We start from the raw sequence: 16238 nt of genomic DNA, 5'->3' as shown, positions 1-16238 counted from the left end.
CAAGGGGCTCTCAAAAGTGGTAAAAACGCGCCCTCTTTTGTTGGCGCATGGGGCCAATATTTATTAATAGGTTTTGCATTGTTTTAATCCCACTCAATTCAGGTTTTTTCCAAAGTCAAAAGTTTAAAGTATGAAAGCCTTGTCCCCCCAAATAATTCTTCCTTCATAGGATTTCGGATGTCAATGCTTAATGACCGATATATTGCCTTGGACGTATGCACATCCCTGCAGCAGTGACTCAGCCGTGCGTTCCCCAGATTCAAACTCCTTCCAGTAGGTGAAGATCTTTCCTTGAGTGTTCTCGTACACCTTCCTCTGATAACGCTGAAGTTTCTTGTCTGATACTAGCTCTGTACGGATGTCCACGTTACTGGCCTCAGTGTAAAGAAGCTCTATCAGATGATAGAGGGAGACCCTACTCTTGCGTGCTGTAAGCTTGAGTCGTTGGTGCCATCCATCGCAGTCGGTGGTAGTACGGAGGCACTGACGATAACACGACCATGCTTCTGGTGGCCACTGGTTGCTCTCGATCCACGTCGATGATACGTAGTCAAAGAGCTAAAGTTTAAGACAACAAAACAACATTTCATCAGAACAAAGTAAAATTACACTTAAGTGTAATCCAACAAGGATGTCTGCCGACAATTTGCTCACAATGTTTTTCTAAAAAGCGATAAATGCCATTTTGTAACCTTTTAGAATAGATTAAAAGGTTGCGGAACACCATGTGTAAAAATATCTCTTCTTGGAAGAAGTGTGGTTCTGAAAAGAACTGTTTGGTTGAGTATAGAACTTAACCAACCGGTTCACTCAACCAACCGGTTCTTTTCACAACCACACATCTTCCAAGAAGAGATATCTTTCCACATGGTATCTCATCCGCCATGCAAAGCTTCAAGTCATATACATGTATACCTTTTAGAATCCCGCTATGCCCTGGCAGCTCAAAGTCAATTTCGAACTGATTAACATGTATATAGTTAAACACAATTCAAGAAGAAAATAAAGCAAGACATGAAGTTTAGAAACATCTGTTTTACTATTTTTATTCTTTAAACTTTGATAATCGTGCACAATTTGTATCCAAATGGATATATTGCATTTTGGAAAAGAATTCTCCAAATGTTTAATGGCATTGCCTTGATGTCTAAACATTCCCCATGTGCAAATACTCCATAAAATAGAACGATTTAGTTAGAAATATATTTTAAAATACCTTCTGCAGCATCTCTAGTTCTTTATCGGCCATGTCTCTCATGGATGTTAACATAGCTGGGATTATCTCTGCAGGCAGGTAGGGCAGCCCCAGCACATATTGCAGCAGCTTGTAGATCTCACCCTTGTCCTTGTAAGCCGGTTGCAGACCTAGGTCCTGCATTTTCCTCCAGATGGCTTGCTTCCAGCGAAAGCAGCAGCCTTTAAGGGTGATTTCAGGGTATACGGACTCCAGGGCTCCCCAGAGTGGAGCCTCAAAGTCCGCGACAATCTCTCTGAGGCAGATCTCTTTCGGAAGACGTTTTTTCAGGGCCTTGAGTACCAACTTGTAATCTCGCTTCTTCTTTCCAGTCATTAAGATGTACGTCAGTGGTACCTGTGAATAAGAGATATTAAAGGGGCATTGTGTCCTGAAATACCCCAAAACTTCATGTTTTGGATTGTTTACTTATCCTTCTTCAAACATCTGGTTAAAAGGAAACCAACCTAATGTCTTACCATTCCTGAGAAAAGACGACAAAAACCGGATTGTTTATGACATGACAGAGTATGATGCATGTTTCCTGTTGTTTTCCAACAATGTACGATTCACGTTGTGGGAGTCTGGTATCACACATGTACACAGCACCGTGCTCACGAACAGTGGTGACCAATCGCCAATGCACAAAATGTGATTTCTTACACGTCCGCAAAAGGCGAATCCTTACGGCTGGAATCACAATAGCACGAACAGCCCGACTTTTTGGGGTGGCAAAAGTGGACCTCGAAAGTCGTTCTCGCACGAATAACACAAGAATACTACAGAAGCGCCCAGTTCTTAAAGGATAGTTGTGTGGATGTTTACACCCTACTTTTAAATGTTCTTTCCGATTAACATTATTTCGTTCAAAACACGTTTTGTAGAGTGGACCCCAAAATTTATTGAATGGCCCGCATCAGAATTACGGTACCAACCTGTTTAATGACTTGCTTTTTCTTCACGAAGCAGTGGATCCCCAAGAGTTGGGTGAAGGGTGGCTTGACCAGCTTGCTGGTGGCATCCATGTACCACCTGGTACTCCTCGCTAGAAGAACCTGCTGATTGGGGGTGGAGAAAATCAGGTGCCGCCTGTTACGCACCTGCACATCCTTTAGCAGGAAATCTGTATGAATAGAAAAGAATGCATTTGTTATGCACTGAAAATGTCTCCAGTTTCTGGTTTGCAATAAGGCCGTCCATGCTCAGAAACATCAAGTGTTGAAAACTTGTGCCACTGCCATTTTCTCATGATCGTTGACACAATAGTTTGACCCTAGTCGTTTGCACTTCAACTTCAGTGCTCATGTGCTAGGTACATGTATGTCACAAATTCGCGAACCGACCAGTAGTTAACCATTGGTTTATGATCGAACGTGCCCCTAGTTGCTGAGACCACACAGAAGTCTTGTTTTGTTTGCATTTATTGAACTTATGTAAATAAGCTAAGATGAATTTTTTTCCGCTTACCTTTTTGAATGGCATCCTGCTCCAGGACAAACGCAAGGTCCGTGGGATGCTGCGGGTATTGCTTCTCACGGACGCGACAGGCTCTCCGAATCAGACTTCTCGTCTTGGGCAACAACACAACCGAGGCGTCGGCCTTGTTCTTGATGAGGATGTTGTTAATGATGCTGCTAGCTGGTTCGAAGAGATGATCCGTCGCTGCGGTTCGGACCTGTGCCACGACGTTTGCCATGGCGAGCTGACCCGGTGTTCCTGGGTGAAGGTGGTCCTTCTTGCCCAGCCGGAACTGGTCACCGGCTTGCCTCACAATCGTGCCGCAAAATGCGTTCCTGTTCCTTAATGTGCACCTTCAGGACACAAATTACAACATAAATGTGACAAGATACAAAATGTCCAAAACAGAACTAGACATCACTGACCTTTTCAAATGCAATTACATTACATAACAAGTGTATCTGATAACAGCCATAGTCTTATGATTACAAGTCCAATATGATTTGGGAAATACTTTCAATCAAAGTTAATTTTTTAAAGGTACGCTTTGATAATACATGTACATGGTTGTGGAATCAAATGTTATGAAAAGGCGCAATACAAATATCTGGTGTGGTTGTGGATTATAAAATTTAATGCAGTGCTGCGTCGAGGTACTTGTGAAGATCACAAGCCTGGTCACAAGCCCAGTTACAAGTAAATCGCAAGTCATATCACTAGTTCAGTCACGGGTAAAAGGGAGGGCGAGGGGGGTTGGACGATAACCAAGGAATATTTTTTATTTGCCATAGTTCATTTGAATACACTATTGTTTTTGTTTGTTTACCCTTATGTTTAATATTCTAAGTTTATGCATTTCTCTTTGGCCATCCTATTGTTTGCCTTAATATGTCTTGTTTGATTCCTTCTGTGTTTACTTTGTTGTATTGCTTGTAGCTTGGGTCCTTTCTATCATTGTGTGCACCCAATCTACAAACAACACAACTTTAAGGGGGCCCATACTCGACAAGCTGTGCTTCTTATGTACCCCCTCCATTACCAAGCTTTGTTTTCATTCTTATTATTTTATGTTATACTCTTATCCATACTATCTCTTTACACATGTTTATTGTTCAGCGTTGGAATTGGAAATAAAGTTAAGATTGATTGATTGACGTGAGGGACTTGTGAAGACTTGTGATGGACTTGTGGATGGCTTGTGATGGACTTGTGATTGGACTTGTGATGGACTTGTAATTGACTTGTGATTGACTTGTGATGGCTTGTGATGGACTGGTGATGGCTTGTGATGGACTTGTGATGGACTTGTGATAGATTTGTAATTGACTGGTGATGGACTTGTGATGGCTTGTGACCTGTGAGGACTTGTGAGGACTTGTGAGGACTTGTGATGGACTTGTGAGGACTTGTGATGGACTTGTGATGGAATTGTGGTGGACTTGTGATGGGCTTGTGATGCACTTTGATGGACTTGTGATTGACTTGTGGACGGACATGTGATGGACAATTGATGAACTTGTGATGGCTTGTGCTCCATCACAAGTACCCAGACCACAACTCTGAGACCCAGGTACCTCCATGTGGTGCTTCCATCTTTGTTCCTGTTGTACAGAGTGTAGGCAAAGCCTCTGCTGTCCACGAGTTTTGGCCGTTGTCTCTGGGAGGAACCCTCGATGATGCTGTACTCGACATCTTCCGCCTTGTCTCCTCCATCTCCTGTTTCAGTTTTCATTTCCTCAAAAGCATCTTCTACCTCCTCGTTAGATACCTCTTGTACCTCCTCCCTAGAAGCCTCTTCTACCTCCTCCGTAGAAGCCGCTGCTACTTCCTTGGCAGGCTGTGCACAGCTATTGTTCTTATCCAATTTTGAGAGATCTTTGGATGCTGGTTCAGGATTTGTAAGAGCCTGAGTTGGATCTGATTCTATTGCACCTACTGGAGTGTCAGTCTCCTGAAAGTGAGTAAAAAGTGTTCTTCTCTGAGAATGAAGAAAAACCCAGAAAAGTTGGACACTGATACTTAAATAAAACTATGGACGGTAAAAAAAAGGTAAGCACAATCACCATGAAAGTCAAGACTGAAAATTCAAATCAAATTGCCTACATTTTGTATTTCTTTCACTTTACCAATTTTTTAAAACTCACATACACAAACTATGAAAACAAATAAAACCCACAAAATTATAGAAACACTAGCTTACACAGCTTTGCTTGTTGTCAACTTGAGTACATATACTTAATGTTAAGTCTAGAAAAATAAGCTCAACTTACATCTGACATGCTGGCAGTCCCTTTTCAAGAAAACAAGAAGTTTATGTCGAGTATACTGTGGCAGATATGGATTTAAGATGTGAAATGATTGGAATATAAGATCAGTCTACTACAGCAAGTAGATGACATATTTATGTAAGCCTGTAAGGGGTAATCAACTTATCTCTTATCTTGGAATATTTCACTACTGGTGTCTTGTGCCAACGACCATGTTTCACCGGGGAGTTGGTGCCAGATGAGTGAAGGAAGTACAAAGTTGCTTGAATGCCAACTTGTTCCATCTCAAGTTGGAGACGGGAACCCATGATTGAAGCAGGTGGCTTCAGAGATTTCATTGCTTTGCAACAATATAATCATTTCTTCTCAGCAGTGTAAACAGACTCAACGCTGTGTCAGCATTCATCAAGGCAATAAACTGCATTCACATTCGCATGGTGTATAACCGCGCAACTCCGGAGTATCCTAACTGGAAGATCTCAACACAGTTCCTCTTATCGTAATAACTGTTAAAGGCCAGCCAAAGTATTCCTCTTGAAAGTTTCGTCCTCATGTTTTGGGGTGGAGAATTTATGAAGCAATAATAAAGCCAGACAGATATATTACACATCAGGTATTTATTTTCATGGCACATTTTATTTTTCCCAATATTGATTCATATACCGACTTTTTTGATTTTGATTAACGAAAGTAGAAATTAGTAAAATTAGGATATTTTCATTTTGCTGGAAGGCCCCATAGGACCATTTGCATTTTATTTCCTTGATGTGAACGAGAACACTCGGAATGTTATGAATTTTGATAGAAAACCCCCAAAATCTTGGGTTGGGACGAATACTTTAACAACACGTGGTCAACTACCAACCAATTAGATGATGGGGATTTTTTTTCAGGCATTGTATAGAAGATAATATTCAACATAAAATGTTATTTTCTTATAAAAATCCAGCATGTCAGATGTAAAGCTTTCACAGTGTTTTTGCAATGGTCGTATCTCACAGTTACGATTTCTCTCATTCTAAGTTTTGGAAAACTGCAAATGATCCCATGAGGTTTAAAACGATCATCAACATTCTTAAATTTTTATTATGGTGATGTTTGTGTCCAAAATTTCAATGAAAATCCACAAGCGTGAATAACGAATCTCTATTTCATGGAAATCTACATTTTGATCGAAACACACAACGCATACAGCCATTTTAGGAACAAAAGCAGGAATTTCAGAGAAAATATTAGACTTGAATGTGCACAGGATTGTACAGTATGTCAAGCCATTATAGTCAGATTACGTGCATAATCACAGCAGGGTAACGTTATGACAAATTCTCTACTGAAGTGAAAATTAATTCATTTGTCATGTCATGCTTTGCATTGGTACAGTTTAGAGCTTAAATAACATTTGCTATAAATTACTGCATTTTCCCCCCAATATTTCACAGATTACTGATTTTCTGCATAAAAAAAATGCTTACAGTTGTACTTTTTAATACTGAGTTTTTGCTTTCGACTTACGTTCTCTGGCATGGTGCAGACTCAAAATCCGCACAATTTATGCATAAATTACAAAATAAAAGCAGAAAATTTCATTAGTAATTTCATGTTCTGATCACTAATTCTGTATCACTAATAATGCCTTTCTGATTTGTTTACGATGTTATGCGAGTTGCATTGTGGGTCATGTACCCACCTGTGTCACCGAGGAAACGGCGGCCATATTGAACGTGGTTGCTAGGGGTTCTGGGAGGGAAACGAGAACTGCAGTGTACACGTCTGGCTGGTTCTGCCGGGTGCTGGAGATTATCTGCACGACGCAGGATGTGGCATCTGCACAAATGGAAAGAAGTTTGAAATTCACAAATTCGACCCCTAAAAAAAAAAAAAACTGCTGAAAATATACGTGCTACAGAGCCAATATACGTGCTACAAAGCAAGTGTTGGCATGTACCATCTGTCGCTCTATTCCTTTGAACAAAAATACTCACTTTCAGAATCTGCCACTTTTGACTTGACAACCTTGTCGATACAGCACTGGAGACGGTGGCGGAAGGCCCGTGCTGCGGCCGAAAGCTTCTGAAAGAATGCAGGATCGCCACTGATGTCATTGCAACACACGATCAAGGAGGTGTGCAATGACATCAGGGGTGATTCTGCATTCCTTCAGAAGCTTTCGGCCGCAGCACGCGCCTTCCACCACAGTCTCCAGCGCTGTATCACCATTTTGAAAGTGAGTATTTTTTTCGTATGGTGTTTAAATCACACCCTCTTGCACAAAACTCGCTCCATAAAATTTGTCATGCCTTGTATACCTGATCTGAAATTTTGGTTTAATTCCGCAAACAGAGTTATTTAGGATCAAAAGTGGGATATGTTGTTTTTTTTGACATGTAGTAGTAAAATTAATGTGCAAAGGAAAACAAGTCATAAACGAAATTTGGAAGAAATTGTATTTATTAATTGCCTACAGCGGGAAGTAACACATGTGATTACGGAAAGTGGCTTCAGCCATTTACACAGGCGCACCAGATGGTGCAAAAATCAGATAAACATTAGTTGTGTATGATATTAATGATGTGCAAACCCGACCCGAAACTGAAACCGACCCGACCCAAAGCAGATTTCGGGTCGGGTCGGGTCGGTTTGTCTATTTTGTTCAGTCGGGTCGGGTCGGTTTCGGTTTTGCATTTACATTTTCGGGTCGGGTCGGGTAGGTTTAGCTATCTTTTGAAAAAAACGAAATAAACCGAAACAGTTGAGAAATTCAGCTGATGCAATATTATTGACGGTCACTGTGACTGCAGCCCATTGAGGTGTGGCCACCGAGTGCACTATCAAGTTCCCACGGTATTAATTTCTCCAGTCGGATCGGGACTGACGGTGAAGTAGATAGATTGTAACAGTTTTCATGATACCGCGTGATGATACCATGCATTTGCAATAAGCGGAGTTACTCTCGATCAACCCACTGAATATTACAGAGAGAGACGATGGGTTTGCAAAAGAATTCATGCCATGTGGGTAAGGGCAGGCACAAAAAGTGATCACTTTGTCCAAGCCAGGTATTCATTTTTTTTTTCGGGTCGGGGTCGGTTTTACCTTATTTTTTGTCGTGTCGGGCCAGGTCGGTTTGAGGGAGTTATGATCGGTTTCGGTTCGGATTCAGTTTATATCTGTAATGTTTCGGGTCAGTTTGGCCTTGTTAACCCGACCCGATGCACATCATTAGTGTGTATGCCATGTCAAACGCGCTCAAACCTGTGTACATGGATTACATACACCCCCAGGACAGACAGACAAAGGGAGAACAACAGATTCTTTGTTTGTCCTTGAGAGTTCATCGTTTGCTGAAAATGGTCCTCGATTCGCGAGTCTGTGTACTTAGTCTATGGGAGAGTGTTATATTATAGGGACAAAGGGAAAGACAATGCCTTGTCCTCGAGAGTTATGTGAAGTAGGACTGCGCCAGTGTGTTCTACACCTGGAGCTCATGTGAGTTGTCACAAAGCGCCATCTTTGTTCATGCACAGAGTCCATTGCACAAAACAACTGCTCCATGATGGTCACTCTGAACAATACTACGCTCACACAATGCTCCGGCCATTACTGGGGGCCACCATGAGCGTACAGAGACCTTCGCCGATATGGGCTCCGTGCACAAGTACCCCCTCAATGGCAAAGAAGGGAGAATTGGGGGAGACCACTTGGAGTGATATATTCAAATGCATTGCTGACAACGCCTGACACTCACGCGAAGAAGCTATGCCTTTGTGCACAATCAGGATAAAATAAGTCGGCGTACTTCGGGCCATACTTGAGCAAACCAGTATGGTGTGTTCCGTCCGCTGGGCTTTCATGTTCGCGCATGGAGTCCATACGTCCACGCCTCGCAGAAGCTACTTACATTCAGTGAGTTGATGCAGGATCTGTGCAAACATGGTCAGAAAGCTGGGCAGGTTCTCCATGATGGTAGGATGGGCGGCTTGGTACAGCTGCAGGATGCAACCGTACACTGTATCGTTCTCGGCAAGATCATCTTGCAAGGGTAGGAACTTTAGAAGCATTGGAATCACCTGGCCACAGGATGATATGTATTGTTGCAATATAAATATAAGTATTACAATAAATCTAAATGTTTCCTGTAATGCAGAATTCTTTCAAGAAATGTTTAAGAGTATTTTACTATTCTTACTGGCTACAAGGCACTGGATGGGAGTGAGACCTAGTTGTTAGGGTTCGTGACTCATGATCAGTGGGTCAGGGGTTTGGAATCCACCTGCTGGACATATGTTGTGTCCTTGGGCAAGCCACTTCACCCCCACTTGCCTCTCTCCACCCAGGAGCACAAATGGGTACCTGCATTAGCTAGGGAGTAACCTGCCATGAACTGACACCCCGTCCTGGGGAACAGAAATATTCTCATCCGATTTTTGCCGCTAAAACTGGAGATAAATGTAAATGCCGGCTTGTTGGGCCATATTGGCTCTTCACTTGACTTGACATTTTACTTACAAGGCACTGGAGCCCTAAGGAAGGATTTACTTTACAATGTAAATGAGAAATTACCACAACTTAGCGCCATACAATTGGCAAGCCAACTTTCTGTCAAGCCAACCTTCCCCCAAACCCTCATAAAAACACGTTATGGAATTGTTATACTTTTCCCCAAAGACGAATTTGGGTTCAGAGAGACTTATCAAGAATCTCCATCATCACTCGCCCCTCTACCATTCCCTGACGGAGACAACCCCTTACCTCTTCTAGCGGGACCAGGGAGTGGTTCGTGACAATCAGTCGGCAGACGGCGGCGCAGACGTTGTCTACGACGCGTCGGTTGGTTTCCTGTCCCATGACGGAGGACAGAGCCTGGAGAATGTTGGCGAAATGTCTGTCACCATTGCGTCAAGGAGAACGAAAACAAACCATGATGAAAATGCATTCATTGCATACCAAGCTTGCTAGTAAAAGTCCATGCCAGTGACTGCTCAAACAACTTTTCAAAACTTGAACTTTTCAAGTATCACAAAATTCCATTTCTAGAATTGTTAAAACTTTGAGAAAGTCAAAGTTGCATTTCCCATTCTCTTTTCAAGTCCCCCCCCCCCCAAATGGATTCCTTTTCTTATTACTTTACTATTACTTTACTAAATTTGAATGACTTCAGGTTCGATGGATCTGATCATATCCAAACTAAAACCCTTTTTTTTCAGAGGGTTGCAGACACCACCAAAAAAAAAAAAAAACAATAGTTATTTGGATTGAAATAGAACATACAAGTTGAATATTTATTAAGAGGAAAAATGCCTAGGAAAACCGAACTGGGAAATGAAAAACCTAATGTGAAGGTTCACAAGACTTGGAAGGCAAGAAAGTTCCACTCTTCACACATAATTGCGACACTGCTGTACTTGGTACTTGGTTGGTTCTTCTCCTAAGGACTCCGTAGGGGAGTTTTAACAGGAGGCCAGAATACCGGGGCAAACCCCTTCTCTTAGCAATAAGTGTTACTGGGTTCTTTTACGTGCGTTGCATTACACAACCCATGGGACTGACGGCTTTATGTCCTATCTGAAGGACGAAGCAATAATGTGCCTAAAGCAATAATGTGCTTAAAGGCAAGATACAACATTTGCAAACATCAAAAAACGAAATGATCAAGTAATCACGAAATACCTTACTGGATTGCTAGGGAATGACAGTCTAAAGCATCCTGTAAAATTGTGGCTGCTGGTGTGCTCACATTTTCTAGAAAAATTGTATTTTTTCAACGCCGGTCGGCCAACCAGCGTTGGAGAAAACTGGCTTTTTTTCAAAAAGTGCTTCTAAATGTTCATATTTAGTTATTTCGCATTTTCTTTGCAATTGATTACACACCTATGAACAGGGTAAAAGCCTGCTAGACTGATTATCTGACCTTACAATTCCCCAAAGTCTATAAATTGCTTCGTTTCATCTTAAGTGGGGTCAGGAACCAGACTACAAGAATATGATTGGTTTTCTTGTTTTTTCCAGCATCTACAAGCCCAAAACGTGACACAAGTCAGTTTAACAATATTTTCTATCACATACTAATCCTAAATATTCATTTATGTCGGAAAATTTCAGCAAAAGCAAATGTTGTACATTATTCCCTTTAAGGGCACAAGTGTCCAGACCCGGGCTCGAACCCACATTCTGCTGCCTCTGAAACACCAGTGCGGTGCTCTTAACCGCTAGGCCATGACACTCCTGTTGGCATTTGAGAAGCAAAGGATACTGGTACGCCGCCTCCCCACAGTTCTGGGCCAGCACTCCCAGACCAAAGACGGCATTGCTACGGACCTCCTCGTCATCGTCACGCACCATGCGAAGGAAGACAGGGAGTAGATGAGGAAGGAACGGCTGGGCGGCATCTCCCATACCAACCACGGACTCCGATAACGTACCCACGGAGAAAGACTTCTCAGCTGCTGAACAGGATTTCTTCTGTGGGACAAACGGGTTCAAAACAAGATTAAAACCTTGAATTCTTAATAAAAAATTACAGTATTGTAAAAAAGGGGACAAACTTGTGTTAACAGGAACGGAGTGGTCATTTCTCTTTCGTTAGTGATTGGGCCAGACTCATGTGCTGCTGTGGGGGGATCGCCACACCTCCTCCACAGCGAGTCTGTTACCTTCCCAGCATTGAATAATGCCGGTACCCATTAAACACCTGGGTTGTGAGGAGTAATTGAGGTAAAGCGTCTTACTCAAGGACACAACACGCACGGCAAAAGTGGGGCTCGAACCCACAACCTCACGATCATGAACTCTGTGCTCCACCGCTAGACCCCACATGCCCTGTAACTCCCTCCTAAATTTTGAATACAGAATCAAATTCAGGCATTTCCAGTGAGACATGACTTACAGGGATGTGGTCAAGTCCATCACAAGTCCAGTCACAAGTCAATTCACAAGTCCAGAAACAGTGGATGGATATTTACAATGCCTTTGTCAAAGCTCATTTGAATAGCTTGTGACGTGAATCGGGACTGAAGGACTAGTGATGGACTTGCAGGGACTTGTGATGGACTCGACTTCATCATTGATGACTTACCGTTCTTGATAGCAGTAGCGGCAGAGTGCCAGCAAAGTAAGGAGCAAATGCCTGTCCACCTAGCGCCCTGGCTAGCGATGGGATGAGATCACCGGCATACTCAATCAGCATTGCGTCGTATTCAGCTTGATCGCCATCGTCATCGTCATCATCATCGTCATCTTGGTCCTGACAAGCCGTCTTCAAGAGAAAAACATAAAGGGACAAACAAAACAAGCTGGCGGTTAAAACGGAATCGTTTCCTACATTTCAGGAGACCTACTTGTACAGAATGAGGGGGTAAAGCTGAATTTTCTTGAAACCAAAAACTCAGTTCAGAAATATTGCACGATGATTCCATCTACACATCCAAGTTGTGAGTTCTTGATACATAGAAGTCAAGGAAGTCGCATAAATTACACAAAATGAAATTTTTCGATCAGTATTTCCTTTATTACAAATCTTCACAGTGAGGTGGTGATATTGGCAAAAACTGAGTGAGGGGGTCACTGAAAGCAGCGAGGCGGGCCGCCTCAGGTTTGAAAAGGCAGGGCAATGAGACGAAAGATGCATACCTTGCGTTGGAGAACGTTTCTGATAGCACTACTGATGCCACTCAGATTGCCCTGCTCATTGACCATGGTGCCCTGTAACGTCCCCAGCATTTCATTCAGCGTCTCCAGGGTTGCCATGACAACTGTCCGGTCCGTCTCCGTGTTGACGATGTGGATGAAATGGGGCACGGTCTGGTCCACTGCTTTGGCAAGAGCTGATAACGGGAGGTAAAACACGCGAGACATGAAATGGAGTAAAACAGACTTCACACATTATGGTATGGCCCTTTGTATCACTTTTTACTACCAGTTCAATTTTGTTGCTTGGCTCCACTTAAAGCTATAGTCCATCATTTGCAGCCATCCGAAAAAGTAACTGGCGTATTATTGTTGAAAAACATACTTGGTTGAAAGATAGTAAGTGGACTAAACTCCCTGTGAAATTAATCCTTCTGGCAAGCTATCATTTTGAAGTAATCAACGAAAGAAGGCCTTTCCAACGTTGCATCTTAAGACGCACCGTAGGAAAATTTAAATTAGTGGTTCGTTTTGTTATTCGGCGCAGCGCGCGTAAGCATTGACAAGACGCACAGGCGCGCGTGGTTGCTACAATTCGTCGGATCAGTGCGCGACATCGCGTATAGCTGCAATTCAAAACAATTCAAAACATGATTCAGCAACTTTGATTTGAAATTGAGATCCTAGAATGCTGTTTTTCTCGGAATATACAGCTGAAGCTGAGCTGAAACTTCATCAGGTTAGTTGTTCAGTATACTTCATTCGATTTTGAACACTTTTGTTGCTTCAAACGAACAAAATGCACAAATTACAAATGATGGACTATATCTTTAACTGTTTGACTGTTATGATGTGGGACATGGCGTTTTTAACACCCGAGGGGCGCATAGCACCCGAAGCAAAGCCAAGGGTGCTATGCATGATAGTCGTGTGTACTTGGTGACAAACGCATGCCAACCAGAACACACGCAGTGCGTCCTGTCCATGGGGCTCTTGTAGGAGGTAACTAAGTGGGTTATCTTGTTCGCGTAGAAGCCCATACCCAAGGGAGGCTCCAGACCACAATTTCTTTAAGGGGGGGGGGGGGCCCCAAACATTTTTGTTTCCCGAAAAAGTGGGTCAAAAATGTCCCCCCCCCAATTTTTTTTTTTATACGAAACACAAGGTATTGTTTTCAACAAAATAAAATGTATTGGATGCCTTTTTTGCGAAGTCATAAAAAAAAAAAAAAAAACCTCATTTTTTTGGGGGGGGGGGGGGGGGGCATGGCCCCCGTTGGCCCCCAGGATCTTCCGTTGCTCATACCTGCTGATTCCTGAGGGTTCGTCAGCTGAATCACTTTCCTCAGACTACAACACATGTGACCTGAGCTGGTGATGGCTGCCTTCCTGACGTTGACCGCCGGGTAGTCAATCAATTTGATCATTTCACCGAAGCAGGTGTCCAGATGGGGCATGAAGGCAACTCTGACAACATCAACCAGGGAGAGAGAATACAGCATGACGTTGTGTTTCAAAATATGTCGGAACCAAATGATTGAAATCTGGTCATGTTGTAAACCGTGGGAGTAGGTAATACATGAAGTGCTATGAAATTTGGTTGTGAATTTCTATATCTATTATTTTGTTTCACCATGTAAGGAAACTCTTTTATGACTTTATTAGGCTCTGTTTGAACCTCTGTTGAAAAGCTCAACAATTTGAACAGCGTGCTTTGCCTGTCGTCAAAAGACACAGTTCATTCGATGTCTTAGCCAGTTTGCGCCGGATGACGTGTATACAAGCAAAGTTTTTGCAGTATTCAGAACGGATGATATCTGACAGCGACCCGCTCGAGTTTGGCCGGAAATATTAGTATGCTGCCCGAGGGTAGTGGCTTCAACCCATCTGGCTTGAGTTCGAGTGAAAAATAATCCCGCGCCTCATTCCGTTCTTGTCAAAATAATCCCTGCGCGAACTGGTTAAAGGGAATATACATCATTTGCTTTTGCTGTAATTTTCAGAAATGGATGGAATTGGGGGGTTGGAAATATATAACAAATATAGTTACACTGACTTTTTTGAGGTTTTGGGTTCGAAAATGCTATAAAAACCAAGAAAAACAATCATTTTCCTGTAGTCTGGTTCCCTGACTCCATTTAAGAAGAAACAGAGCAGTTTACATACATTGGGGAATTGTAAGGTCAGGGAACCAGTCTAGCTGGCTTGTACCCGTTCATAGGTGTGTAATCGATTGCAAACAAGTGCGATGGTCAACTGGGGCCAGTATTTGAAAAAAAGCCAGTTTTTTCCAACGCTGGTCGGCCGATCAGCGTTGGAAATTGATACAAAAATACCACTTTTCTTGAAAATGACAGTATACCAGGTGCCATGATTTTACAGGATGCTTTACACTGTCATTCACTAACAGTCCAGCAAGGTATTTCAAAATGATTTGGTAGTTTTATTTTTTGATGTTTGCAAATGTTGTATTTTCCCTTTAACAAAGGACAATCGGGGGGGGGGGGGGGGGGGGTGCTTAAGACTCACCCTGTGTTGGTTGCAATCTCCCCTAAGGAGTTACATGCATCTTCCTTCTCCTCCATGTAGGAATTCTCCACGCTGTACCTGCAAACCAACAAGACAAAACTTTTGTCAACCTGTCTTCTGCTTTCAATTCCCCTTTATTCTAGTCAAATTTTGCTAAGTTGTTCTGGCTTCTTAAATGGCTCAGGAGAAAACAAATGAGGTCAAAGCTGGCAACAAAATTGAGAAATGGCCCAAGCAATGACCCGAGTTTGCTTGTACCCACTGTCCTATTGATATGACGCTTGTGAACGAGGCAACAGAGTCATCATAAGGCATTGTGAGTGTCTTTCCGCCGTGATCAATACACATACATGGTCACCGGTTAAACAGTATCCAACGATATTAATCAAAGATTTAACAGTCTTCAGCACCCTTGGATGATGAAATTAGTTCATCTCCTGACCTGAAACATGCCAGGACAGATAGCGCCCTCTAGGGAATTGTCGCTGAAAAGTAATGTGCCTCAATAACCAGGGTAAAGCATTCAAATGTATACTGGTTTAACATAAGATACTATTTTGCATTCCAGATAAGATCGCATGTCACATATGCACATCAGGCACGAGGCTTAACACAGCAGACATACAATCATGCAAGTGAAAAGTAAAAAGGAGTATCTTGAGGTGCCCCCCAACAAAAATACATTTCACTTCTTAAAAGCAAAACAAATGGGAAATAACAAAGGAAAACTGCTGTGGCTGCTGACCCTTGTATATCTTCATCCTCTTCACTGTTGTCATGGTGATTGCTTCCTTCGATGTCCTCTTCACTTGCCTCGTCATCGTCATCGTCAAATAATGACAAGACGCCGCTGTCTTCTTCATTGTAATGGGCCTGTCAAAAATGAAAGGACACGAAAATCTTTTATTTTAACTCCTTGAATACATAATGTATTGCCTTAATTTGGTTGGCATAAACGATGCACTGCAATATTGACCCAATGATGGTAGGCACCATTTGGAGTCAATAGCTTCAATCAATGTCCTGTTTTGAGAAAATGGAAAAGTAAGGTTTTGGAAAAGACATAATTTGTTCCAAATTTTTTACATGACTTTATGATTTTTGAAAAGTTGCAACAAAAATCCTACA

The 16238-nt window shown here is 42.4% G+C and overlaps 1 protein-coding gene across 2 annotated transcripts in view; it reads right to left on the bottom strand.

The window, feature by feature from the left end:
- LOC119739191 (importin-4-like) overlaps window positions 1–16238 on the bottom strand; it is a 37774-nt gene continuing 21536 nt past the window's right edge. The window contains exons 16-29 of one of the 2 annotated variants that reach the window (XM_038214025.1): window positions 15856–15983; window positions 15111–15188; window positions 13888–14048; window positions 12586–12779; window positions 12032–12211; window positions 11210–11418; window positions 9709–9841; window positions 8858–9026; window positions 6647–6783; window positions 4267–4643; window positions 2702–3045; window positions 2170–2357; window positions 1217–1591; window positions 1–558 (exon numbers count right to left, since the gene is read on the bottom strand). In XM_038214025.1, coding sequence (XP_038069953.1) covers window positions 181–558; window positions 1217–1591; window positions 2170–2357; window positions 2702–3045; window positions 4267–4643; window positions 6647–6783; window positions 8858–9026; window positions 9709–9841; window positions 11210–11418; window positions 12032–12211; window positions 12586–12779; window positions 13888–14048; window positions 15111–15188; window positions 15856–15983 — 3051 coding nt within the window. In that variant the 3' untranslated portion in view covers window positions 1–180. The remainder of the gene's footprint in view (window positions 559–1216; window positions 1592–2169; window positions 2358–2701; window positions 3046–4266; window positions 4644–6646; window positions 6784–8857; window positions 9027–9708; window positions 9842–11209; window positions 11419–12031; window positions 12212–12585; window positions 12780–13887; window positions 14049–15110; window positions 15189–15855; window positions 15984–16238) is intronic. The other variant, XM_038214026.1, reaches the window with a different exon arrangement.

This window comes from Patiria miniata, unplaced genomic scaffold (genome assembly GCF_015706575.1).
Source record: "Patiria miniata isolate m_02_andy unplaced genomic scaffold, ASM1570657v1 HiC_scaffold_30, whole genome shotgun sequence".
NCBI lineage: Eukaryota > Metazoa > Echinodermata > Asteroidea > Valvatida > Asterinidae > Patiria > Patiria miniata.
This window is presented reverse-complemented; position numbering and strand designations above follow the sequence as displayed.